The following is a 12690-nucleotide window of genomic DNA, read 5'->3' as shown; positions in this document are numbered from 1 at the left end:
ATCTTGGCACGCAGGGAAAAATTTCAATGTTTGCGGATGACATGAAAACTGCAAGTATTATAAGCAGTGACGATAACAGTGTCGAAATTCAAAAGAACACACTCAAGCAGGAGGAGTGGGCAGATAGATGGCAGATGAAGTTCAATACGGAGACGTGTGAGAAGGAAGAATATAAAATAAATAAGCAGCAGAGGGAGCTGCGTATATTGTTGATTAGATCATTGAATGTGGCAGGACAGGTGGAGAGAGTGGTGAATAAAGTCTATCGTATTCTGGGATTTACTGATAGTGGCATGGAATAAAAATCAAGGAGGTTATGCTGAACATTTACAAGACATAAGGTTGTCTTCAGCTGGAATATCGTAAATAATTGAAATGTAACTGCTACTGGTCGATATCTCTGAAATGGAGACATTGGAAAGCTAGGATTGGCTCTCCTTGGAGCACAGAAAGTTAGGAGAAATTTTAATAAAGATGTTCAAAATCACAAAGCCTTTTGACAGAGGAAATGAGAATAATTTTTTTCTAGTGGCTGGAGGGTTGTAAACCAGACAACACAAATACAAGATAAATGGCAAACAAACCAGAGGGGAGACGAGGAGAGTATATTTTTACACAGAAAATTGTCAAGAATACACAACCTGAAAGGGTGGTGGAAGCAGATTTAACCTTTCAAAAGAGCATGAGATAATAGTGTCCCAGCTCAGATGGAACAGGCTGGCCTCGGACTCAGAGGTTGTGAGTTTAATTCCTGCTCCTGCACTTCAGCCCAACAATGCAGACTGACACTGCAGTGCAGTGCTGAGGGAGTGCTGCATTGCTGAAGACACCACCTTTCACTAGAGATTTTACACCAAGGTCCTGTTTGCATTTGGAGTTGGACATAAAATATTCCACAGCACGGTTTCGAGGAAGAGCAGGAGAATTAATCCCAGTGCCCTGGCTAATATTTATCCCTCACTCAGAAAAATATAAGAGGCTGTGAGGACAGACGGTGAAGTAGAGATCACAACGAGAGCAGCCATGATCTTATTTAATGGTGGAAGAGGCTGAATGGACTATTCCTGATCCTATGTTCCTATTTGTTTCTCTCCTGTCATTTTCAATCACATTGCTATTTGTTGCTGTCTACAAATTGCCTGTTGTGTTTCCAACATTACCACAGAGACATCATTTCAAAGAGATTTCATTGGCTGTGAAGCATTTTGGGACATCAGTTGCTGCAGAACGCACTATATAAACGCATGTCTTTTTTTATTTGGTTTTGGAAAATTTGCCGGTTTCCGGGGCAATGACAGCGAAGTAGAAATATTTGGTTGGCACAGAGACTAAGATTTTCATTCTCATCAAGTTGGTTCATCTGAATTTGTGTGAAATTTTCAGCTTCAATTCCAGGAATGGAAACTGAGACAGGGTGCATGACGGGAAGAAGTCTCCATATTTGTCCAAAATTTATCTTTTCTCATCCTGGACATCTCTCTGAAGCTACTGTCTCAGGGATTCTTTCTCAATCCCTTTCAATAACTTAACACAATTACTCTGACAAACCAAACACAAATCAATTGAGAGAAAAAGCAGTGAGGTTATGTATATTTATTCTGCTGACACATAGTCGAAAAACAAAACCATATTTATCATTCATGAATATTCTAATAATACATCATGCGTCTGAAAGATCCGATAGTTGAGTTGTAGCCGCCCCAGTCACTGTATCTCCTGTATTCTCCGGGTCTCAGGAAGTACTGTTGGCCTCTGTAGTTGGGATGTTCATAGAAGATCCAGTAACCGTCCATCACTTGGCAGGAGTGAATGTCACGGTAACGGAAACGATCGTAGACAGAGGGACAGTCATCCATGAATTCCATCATCTGTCCCCCAAAGTCAGGCCTCTCGTAAATCCTCATCCTGTAGTTTCCACCTCGGTACTGGAATAGAAATAAAAACATATTTGTAATGTAGTATTAATTACACATGGGAAAGAGGTTATAGAAATGGAGCTGGTTCATTAGAAGGGAATAGCTGAAGGACCATCTCATTAACAATCAGAGTGGAGTTGAGACAATTGAATAACATGAATAGGAGACTTGGGTTATTTTTACACCTGATTAACAGTGAGAAACATTTGCATATGATACATAGTTAAAAAGGATAAGTATAAGGAAGATGAAGATAACTTCATAGATAATGGGGTGATGGAATGTGAGCCATTCATTTAGAAATGTCTGTGATTGATTGGAATATGTTAGATTAGTCTGTGCTTTTATGGGGAATGGGAAGAGTTGATGAGGACAATGTAACCACGGGAATGAGATTGGAAATGTTTGAGTGCAGCAATGCACATTTCTGTTGGGTTCATGTTATTACCCTGATCTCACTGATGTATCTTTGATGTAATATGAAGTGAGACTGGAAGTGTCTATGTGGCACACACTGCGATATTTCTATACAAAACTGGCCTTATGGTGTAACAAAACGCGTTAAAACAAGAAAGTATTCCACAAGGTAACATAGCAATTTACATTGATTCTGATCCTGTAGAATATCAGCCTAATGTGATGTTGTTAAAATTAATTTAATAGGCTCCTATTCAGATCGAATATATATTTAAGAGAAAGGACTCTTGTTGGTGTGTATAGGATTCATGAACTGAACTATGAATTGAGTCGATGTAATGCTGGAATTATTAACACTAATAGAAAATATTCTATAGATTCATTTAAGGGGAAGTGAGGCAAGTCTGAGGAGAGAGAAGAAATACAAAGATCTGCTCCTGGTGTTCGACACAAGACTGGAGGATAGTCGTGTGGAGCATAAATGTGACCACATTGACTTAACTGATTGGAGTTGTTGAGTCCATGGCCTGTCTATATGCTTTTAATTCATTGTGACTAAATTATCCAATCATTGCCAAATTCTAATAGTTTTTAACTGATGGTGTTTATGAGGGAGAAACTGATCTGCTCTCGTTTAGTTCCCAGTCTTGGAGGCAGCTACGTGCCAATCTAAGGCCCAAATTCTGCATCAGCACTCATTAACAGTTGATGCACAAATACCCCCCAGAGGCAGTTTACGCATTTGAGGGGCAAAGCAATGGATTTGAGTGGACACTGGGGATGGGGATATGAAGTGTTTGGAGAGGCTGTGATCACAATGACTGTGGATCAGACAATCACCCGGACTCTCCGAAGGACAACAGGAAATCTCTTCCGAGAAACAGTCTCTGTTTAGGACACTGCAACTGTTTAAGAATCCAACTCAATCAAACTTCTCCCAGGGCACCTAAAGCTGGGTCTTAGGCATCTCATTTACATTTTAAATTACCTATCTCTGTTTTTAGGTGGCCAGCAGCACAGCCTGAAAAATTACTTGACTCAATTTCAAGAAGAATGTATTCCAATTTCTACCAATGCAGATTTATACCCTCAAGAATGTAATTGGTTTGTTTGCTGTTAGATTGGATTTGTGGCAAACTAACTAACTCCCAAAACTTAGCTACTTTGCACAATGAACATTTCCTCGCCCTCAATCTGAGCAGAATCTGTAAACAGCCAACTTACATACGGGTAGGTGCGACATGAGCCGATGCTGTCATTGAATCCCATCCACCGCTGGTAGTCAGGATATTCTCCCCTGCTCAGAACATACTGGTATCCCATGTAATTGGGTCTCTCGTACAGCACCCACCAGTCACTCATGACACGCATGGAGTTACAACGACTGATGTAAGGGGACAGGTCGGGACAGTCACTGCTGTACTCATAGTGCCGACCCTGGAAGTTCTTGTCCTCGTAAAAGATAATCTGTGGAAAGAGACAAGAGAAATGAATAAGTTTGAGAATCCAGCGAGAGTGATCGAGAACTCACACATCCTGCACAAAATCACACTGCTTCTTACCTTTGCCATGTTGATCTCACAGTTAGATGAGTAACTGATCTAACACAGCAACATGCTCTACAGTGTGGTATATATATGCTGCACAAAATGACCACTCGACTCTGTTCTCTTGTTATTCAAATGATTTGGTGCTGAACGTCAGCAAAAAGAGAACAAAACACATCACTTGACATGTTGCTTGACATGTCACTGATTCTCTTCACTTTGCTTTCTCTTCATTTTCATTGAGGTGTGAAAACAAAGAGGGAGAGTCCATCGTGCTTTCCACATTCCAACTGTTTTCACACAGCAATGGTTACAAAATCCATTTTCAAAAAGTTATTTCCACAATCCACCCAGCCAGCTCAGTTTCTAAATGAAGCAAAAGAGAAAAACCTGCAGTAACTGTGTTGTTCATCCTGATAAGTACTTTTCAACTTTCAAACTCCATCTCCAATGTTATTTTTTATTATTTATGGTTTTCACTGATAATCTTCCACATAACAAACTTGTCAGCAAAATTGTGGACCATGGGGTGAAAGGGACAGTGGCTGTTGGAGCACAATGTTAGCTGAGTGGTAGGAGATAGAGAGTAATGATGACCTTTGTCACAATGGGGACAGATATATGGTGGGGTTCCCCAGGCAACAGAGTTAGAACAGTAACTTATCTTGATCAACATTAATGACCTGAACATCAGTGTATAGGGCAAAATTTGTAGATGACACAAAACTTGGGAACTTGATTTTGATTTAATTTGATTTATTATTGTCACATGTATCAATGTACAGTGAGAAGTGTTTTTTCTTGCAAACTGTACAGACGAAGCATACCGTACATCGAGAAGCAAAGGAGAGGGTGCAGAATGTAATGTTACAGTCACAGCTAGAGTGTAGAGAAAGATCAGTAAGGTCGGCCCATTCAAAAATCTGATGGCAGCAAGGAAGCAGCTGTTCTTGAGTTGGTTGGTCACTGATCGCAGACTTTTGTATCTTTTTCCCGACGGAAGAAGGTGGAAGAGAGAATGTCCGGGGTGCGTGAGGTCCTTAATTATGCCGGCTGCTTTTCAAAGGCAGTGAGAAGTGTAGAGATGTCAATGGATGGGAGGCTGATTTGTTTGATAGACTGGGCTTCATTCACAACCCTTTGTAGTTTCCTGCAGAGTTGGACAGAGCTGGAGCCGTTCCAAGTTATGACGCAATCAGAAAGATTGTTTTTTTCTCTGTAAAGATTGGTGAGAGTTGTAGTGGACATGCCAAATTTCCTTAGCCCCCTGAGAAGCTTTGCTGGGTTTTCTTAAATATAATGTCAGTGTTGAGGGACCAGTCCAGGTTGTTGTTGACCTGGACACCTCGAAACATGAAGCTCCCGACCATTTCCATTTCACCCCCATTGATTTAGACAGTGGCCTGTCCCCCACTGTGCTTCCTGTGAACTGTGAGAAGGAAAGTGTTAAACTTCAAATGACCTTATTCAGGATGACGGAATGGGTAGTTGAGTGCCAGATGGAATTTAATGCAGAAAGACTGTGACATGATTCAATTTGGTGGGAAGAAGTTAGCGAGGCAAATATAAAATCCAGCATTCCCTTCATAAGAGGCTGTCGGAGCAGAGGGATCTGGGGGTGCATTTGCTGAAATCATTGAAGGTGGTAGGGCAGATAGAGAAAGCACTTTCTGAAGCTGAGTAACTTGCAATGTCGGGCAACCACCAGATAGATTAACAAATGAATGGTTTATTAGGGCAAAGAGAGTGATATAAATGTCACCACACTCCATGACACCAGATTCCTAATTGGGAAGGAAAATCCACTCTCAGCTACAGGACTCACACACTCCAGGCAAATTGACCCTCCAAGTGATGTAATAGCCTGCCTTTTAAAGGTGCACAATATCACATCCATCTCCCTTTAGTTCCCAATTAACACATTTCAATAATAATTGAACGATTACAATATTGCACAACAAATGGATCTCATTCACAGTCCCTTATCAGGTAAACCAGTCCCAGGGCTTCCTAATCTTTTGGGACAATCAAAATTCACAAGCAGCTGATCCAGCAATAGAGGGAACTTAGGTTTGTACCTCAGTGGGTGAAGTCTTGACCTGCGAAGGTGTGTCAGTGCAGAAACTTCTCCAGTTCCAGTGGAACATCATTTGGCTCTTTCTCGGGTTAGCTTGTTGCTGCATTATTTACATCCGGAACAATATCACTGACGGACATACTAGGGGCCACTGGATCTGTGTGTGATTCTCTTCTTCACAAATGGTCTGGGTGTTTTTTCACCCTTTTTCCGTGAACATCTATTCCATCCGTCACTGGGCTTGTTCTGACCTTGACCATTCCAGGGAGCCAATTCACACCAGCACCATAATTCTTTACAGATACCAAGTCAACCACCTCAAATGTTCTCTCTGTTTTTGTCTAATTGCGATGTTTCTCCTGTGTGTTCGGTTTTGCATCTACCCTCCTCACCAAATTCAGAAATACCAGGTCCAACCTTGCTCTAATATGTCTGTCCATTAGGAGCTTCACAACACCAGGTTAAAGTTCAACCAATTAGGGACTTTAACCTGGTGTTGTGAGACTTTACCCTGGTGTTGTGAGACTTCTCACTGTGTTTACCCCAGTCCAACGCCAGCATCTCCACATCATTAGGAGCTTGGTAGGTGTAAAACCTGAGGTAACTTGAGAAGTTGTTCTGTGGGTGATCAGGAAGTGGGCCAGTTTGGTTTGTAGAGGGGCTGGTGACTCTTTCTTCATTGCGGTTTTGAATATTTGGATGACTCTCTCAGCCAGTCCATTTGGAGCCGGTAGGGAGCAGTTCAAATATTTATTATAATGTTGGATCCCATGAAATGCTGGAATTCTTTACGAGCGAAAGAAATCCCAAAATCAGGTGCTGGTACCTCAGGCAATCCCTGTGTGACAAATGTCTGTGGCAATTTGTTGACTGTTGCTGATTAGCTTGTGGACTTTGCTTTATGTATGTCCCACCATTTGGACTGCACACCTATAATCAGCGGGAACATGATGTCCATGAGTTAGCTACAAAACCGATGAATAGTCGCACCCATGGGCAACCTGGCCACTCCCAAGGGTACAGATGGCAATTTCAGCTGCATTTGACATGCGTCACATTGTTTGACTAGATTCTCTATCTCGGTATCTGTCCCGGGCCACCACATATAACTACACGAGCATCTTCATCTTTCTCATCCCAGGATAGGCACAATGTAACTCTTGTAACAATAACTTTCTAACCTATTTCTTGCTCCCCTTAATAATACATCATCCGCACAACTTAACTCATCTTTTCTCCCCTGAGATTTCCTTAATATCTCAGACCTGTTATCGTAATGCCAGCTCTGGAGGACCATGTGCTTAATTCGAGATAATCAGATGTCTTTCTGGGTTCAAAGTTTGACCTGTTGCACTGACACTGGCAATGTATGGAGAACGGTTAGAGCCAGAACAATTATGGAGAGTAACTGCTATGAAATGCCATTCATAAACATACTGATGGAACTTCTTCACTCCAAGGATTATTGCTAGTCATAGAATCCCTTTAGTGCAGAAGGAGGCCATTCAGCCCATCATTTGCAACAACTTTCTAAAAGAACACCTTATCCAGACCCACCTCCCCTCTTCCCTAACCCCATAACCTTACATATTTACTCTGTTTATTCCACTAGGCCACATATCTGCGGGGGGGGAAGGGACAATTTAGCTTGATCAATCCACCTATCTTGGAGGGTCACATGACACAAATGCTTTGATCTTGATTGAAGTATTTGTTGAATTCTGGTTACATTCTTTAGACAAGGTGTGAAAGCAGTAGAGGCTTCAAAAATGATTCGCTAGACTGTTTCCAGGAATGAGGAACTCCAGCCATGTGTACAAATGGGAAATGTTCTCCTTAGAGAAGAGAGGATTGAGTGGAGATTTGACAGAGGGGTTCCTGATCATGAGAAATCGAGATAAACTATTAGCAGAAGGATTGAGAACCAGACGGCACTGATTTAAGGGAGTTGGTGAAAGAAATAGCAGCAACAGGTGGAAAAGCTCTTTCACACAGCAAGTGGTTTGGATCTGGAGGCTGTACCTGAGAGGGTGGTGGAAGCAGTTTCAATCAAGGCTTTCAAAGGGAATTGGATAACTCTTTGAATTGTGTGTGGGCAATGGGGAAATAGCAGCAGAGTGTTGACTAGGTGAGTTGTTCATGTGTAGAGTAGGCGCGGACATGTCAGGCCGAATGGCCTCTTCCTGTGCTATAATCATCCCAAGAGTCTATGAAATTATGCAGATTAATGTCTGGGATCCTAACAACTGTCAAGTAAAGAGAAGCACATGTGGAGCACATGATGGTAATGTAATGATGGTTTAACATCACATGACTGAGTAGCAGAAGTCCACAGCAAGCAGAAGGTCCGACCTTGTGCAGAGTTCCCAACATGTTCGTAGCAGCTGTAAATAAATAGTAATGGCTTCAACAAGCTACAGACACAGCAGCTTACCTTGGTAACACCCTGAGCACATGGTGAAACAACAGCTGCCTTGATGCCCTCATCCTGTGGTTCTCCAGCGTGCCAACTGCATTTGACCGTAACTGATTTAGCGGCAACTCAAAGGTTGCCCACTGGATGACATTCGCTATCTGATCACCTGGCTAATAATTCCTGTGTGAAACCCAGGGCACACACACAGGAGCCATACTGCAACCTGGAATGTGATGGTATAGACTATTGTTACAATCAGGGTTTGGTAATTATTTATATTAAGAGCGCAATAAAGTGTTGATTGCGCATCACGCTGTGACAATGTGTCTCTGATTCTGTCCCCGCCACTAACCCCCAGCCACCCGCCCCTCACCCACCCCTCCCCCACAGCTCAGTGTTCCCAACTCCCAAACATGGAGGTGCTGTCTGTTGAGCCTTGCAGATTCAGCCTGTGTTTCAGAGCGCCTGCCCCACCTTCCCTACATCTACCAGACCCCAGGGGCAAGTGCAGCCGCTACTCCCCCTCCAAACCGACCTGAGCTCGCAAACCACCACATCACCCTTCCCCCTGCGCCTGTCATCCCACCACCCGTTCCTCCAGAAACATCCAACCCTATTAATGTGCCTGGGCTGGCAATGGTTGCGAGTCTTGGTTGAAGGCTGGAGGATGACGACTCGCTGTTGTGTAGACTGGGATCCTGTCCCGGAGCAACTCAAATCTGACTCCTAGCTGTACTCTTGTACTCCGGATGCACGCTGCCACCCTGGCCCACATAGCTGGAAGAGTTGGGGACATATGTTTTTTGGCCAAGAATTTTGGGGGGGAGGCTTGGGCATTGCTGTTTGAAAACAGTTGGAATGTGGAAAGCACGATGGACTCTCCCTCTTTGTTTTCACACCTCAATGAAAATGAAGAGAAAGCAAAGTGAAGAGAATCAGTGACATGTCAAGCAACATGTCAAGTGATGTGTTTTGTTCTCTTTTTGCTGACGTTCAGCACCAAATCATTTGAATAACAAGAGAAAAGAGCCGAGTGGTCATTTTGTGCAGCATATATATACCACACTGTAGAGCATGTTGCTGTGTTAGATCAGTTACTCATCTAACTGTGAGATCAACATGGCAAAGGTAAGAAGCAGTGTGATTTTGTACAGGATGTGTGAGTTCTCGATCACTCTCGCTGGATTCTCAAACTTATTCATTTCTCTTGTCTCTTTCCACAGATTATCTTTTACGAGGACAGGAACTTCCAGGGTCGGCACTATGAGTACAGCAGTGACTGTCCCGACCTGTCCCCTCACTTCAGTCGCTGTAATTCCATGCGTGTCATGAGTGACTGGTGGGTGGTGTACGAGAGACCCAATTACATGGGATACCAGTATGTTCTGAGCAGGGGAGATTATCCTGACTACCAGCGCTGGATGGGATTCAATGACAGCATCGGCTCATGTCGCACCTACCCATATGTAAGTTGGCTGTTTACAGATTCTGCTCAGATTGAGAGCGAGGAAGAATCAATTGTGTGAAACGCCTAAGATTAGATAGTTATTCTATTTGTCACAATTACAGTCTAACAGTAAAGTTACACAGTCAAGTTCTTGAGGGTATAAATCTGTATTGGTAGAAATTGGTACACATTGCTTCTTGAGATGGTTATTGTTACCTTGTGGGCTACTTTCTTCTTCCAGCCCGTGTTACAAGGCAAGGCATGTTTTGTATTATAAATGTGCCTCAAATTCTGTCCGCGGGCAATATAAATTCTATTCACATGTCACACTTCATCAAAGATGTATTAAAGTGAAAACAGAGTAACAAAATGAGCCCCCAGCACTCAAACCCTTCCAATCATTTTATTCCTTTGGTTATATTGCTCTGATCAACATTTCCCTGACCCAGAAGAACAAATGGTCAACTCCCAGTCACTGAGAAAGGTGTTGCTGAACATCACAGCCAATGGCTGAGTGAATTACTTCAATTCCATCACTCCATTATCTGCTTGTAAACTGTATTAACACTCAGCAGGAAAGCTGTTAGAACTCATGGTGTGTTTATCCCACACACAGCCCAGGACAAGGACAGGGTCAGGTGGAATAAACTGATATTCACACAACACCCAGATAGAGAGAAAAGATAATATTCATCGAATAGAAACAGACTTTTACTGATTTAAGGCAACTCCCACCTGTATGAGGCAATCGTACTTTTGCTATGACCAATATTTCCAATGTAAAGAAATAAAATTATTCTCACTGTGAATAAGGTGAAAATGTGAACCAAAGGTGCCATTCTCATTGCTAAATTTCATCAGCTTTACTCAAATTGATCATCAAATGATCCTTAAATGTTCCCTTCTAAGCAACCAGCATTTTTAGAACATATTTCAAATGTCTAATTGGTTCCTTCATCTCAAATATGCTTTTATTTATATTCCAGTACCGAGGTGGAAACTACAGACTGAGGATTTACGAGAAGCCTGACTTTGGGGGACAGATGATGGAATTCATGGATGACTGTCCCTCTGTCTACGATCGTTTCCATTACCGTGAAGTTCACTCCTGCCAAGTGATGGACGGTTACTGGACCTTTTATGAACATCCCAACTACAGAGGCCGACAGTACTTCCTGAGACCCGGAGAATACAGGAGATACAGTGACTGGGGCGGCTACAACTCAATGATCGGATCTTTCAGACGCATGTTCTAGATTGTTCTTGAGAAATGTGGTTTTGCTTTTCTGACTATGAGTTAGCAGAATAAAGATACAGAACTGAACTACTTTTTCTCTCAATTGATTTGTGTTTGGATTGTCAGATAAATTGTGTTTAGTGTTCAAATACTGAATGGGAGGAGATTTTCTCTTTGACACTCCCTCAGGGTTGAGGATGAGTTGCTTCCACACTGAAAATGAGTTCTCCGATGATGAGATGTCCAGTGCATGACGTACAGTCTCTGGTGGGGCAGATGGGGGTTGGAGGAGCAGGTGGGTGGGGTGCCTCGGTTGCCTTCCTTCCACAATTCCTTCCCCACACAAAATAAACCAATTTCATGATATTACAAATCGAAATCTCCTCTCGAAACCGAGTCAGAAACTCAGTTCCTGAAACTTCTGAATCTGGAACATGGAAGTCAGACACATCAAAAGTTAAATAATTAACCAATGTCTGTCCTCTTCTGGGTTTGAGTTTTATCACAATGTTGGGAGTGATAGCAGTGAGAGCTTTGTACTCTACATTAACACATGAAAAATTGATTGAAGAAAGCTGCCATGAATGATAAAATCTCAGTACATCTGGGTTCACGCACATCTGACCTTCTTGCTGAAGCCACTCTCACCAACCTGTCCCAGAGCTTCTCTGCTATTGGCCGCTTTATTCCAATCCATTTTATAAAGGCTCTTCTCTGGCACAAAGTCACCCTGGTCCTTTGGAGAGCCAGTGCAGATACAATGGGCTGAATGGCCTCCTTTTATGTTGGAACACACTCTCCACTTGATATTGGACTGACTTACTCAAAATTAATATCACAAAGAAGTGAGAGCAATAAAAGATTCCTTCCCTGAAAGCTTATATCAATGCTTGATTGGTGTAAAATTAATGAATTGTACTTGCTGCTCTAAACTCTGATTGAAGTTATTGGTGACATGGAACATTTCTTGCCTTTTTCTCATCATCCACTGAAGCAGTCTGAGTTGTATATCTCTTTTTAAAGATTTCAGACAGATCCTAACTCAAACAAGGCAGCTTGCTAAATATCTCCAATAAAGTGACTGGCACCAAACAACCTCGAATAATAATTCCTCTTAAAGCTGCCAATCAAAGAAATACTTGACTAATTCCATAAGATGATTTGATTTCATGTCAGTACAGTAGAACTGGACACCATTCAGTCCACCAGCCCTCTTTGAAACACCCAACCTAATAGTTCCTCCTGCCACTGCCCCACATTAAGCTGCAAATTCTCCCCCTTTCCAATTAGAAAGATGTCCCTAAGGGCTTTACATTAACTGGAGTCATTTTGCAGCAGAGCCACTGTTGTGATGTGGAAAACACAGCAGTAATTTACACACAGCAAACTCTCACAAACAACAATGAGATGGAAAATGACACAAACGTTTTTGATTTGTAACATTATTTGAGTCATAAATATTGACCAGGACATTGAGTTTAATGCCTCCTATTTTTCAAAATTATTGCTGTGGTATATTTTATGTCCACCTGAAGGGGTAAACAGGACCTTGTGTAATGTCTCATCTGAAAAATACTGGCCAGGATTCTCCAGTCTCATTTGCCCCACCATTGCTGACAGAGAGAATGGAGAA

General features: G+C 42.2%; 1 protein-coding gene and 1 pseudogene across 1 annotated transcript; one reads left to right on the top strand and one right to left on the bottom strand.

Moving 5' to 3' along the window:
- Positions 1 to 1649: 1649 nt before the first annotated feature.
- Positions 1650 to 12254, bottom strand: LOC145349836 (gamma-crystallin S-1-like). Its single transcript, XM_080198413.1, has 3 exons — positions 12237 to 12254; positions 3558 to 3800; positions 1650 to 1925 (listed from the first exon to the last, which is right to left on the bottom strand). The coding sequence occupies exons 1-3, from the start codon at positions 12252 to 12254 to the stop codon at positions 1650 to 1652; spliced, it is 537 nt and encodes a 178-aa protein (XP_080054539.1).
- Positions 8118 to 11076, top strand: LOC145349640 (gamma-crystallin S-1 pseudogene; annotated as a pseudogene).
- Positions 12255 to 12690: the final 436 nt, after the last annotated feature.

The sequence above is a fragment of the Carcharhinus amblyrhynchos genome, chromosome 11, assembly GCF_965287045.1.
Source record: "Carcharhinus amblyrhynchos chromosome 11, sCarAmb.v2.hapA, whole genome shotgun sequence".
Lineage (NCBI taxonomy): Eukaryota > Metazoa > Chordata > Chondrichthyes > Carcharhiniformes > Carcharhinidae > Carcharhinus > Carcharhinus amblyrhynchos.
The sequence above is the reverse complement of the archived record's forward strand: the minus strand, read 5'-3'. Positions and strand labels throughout refer to the sequence as shown.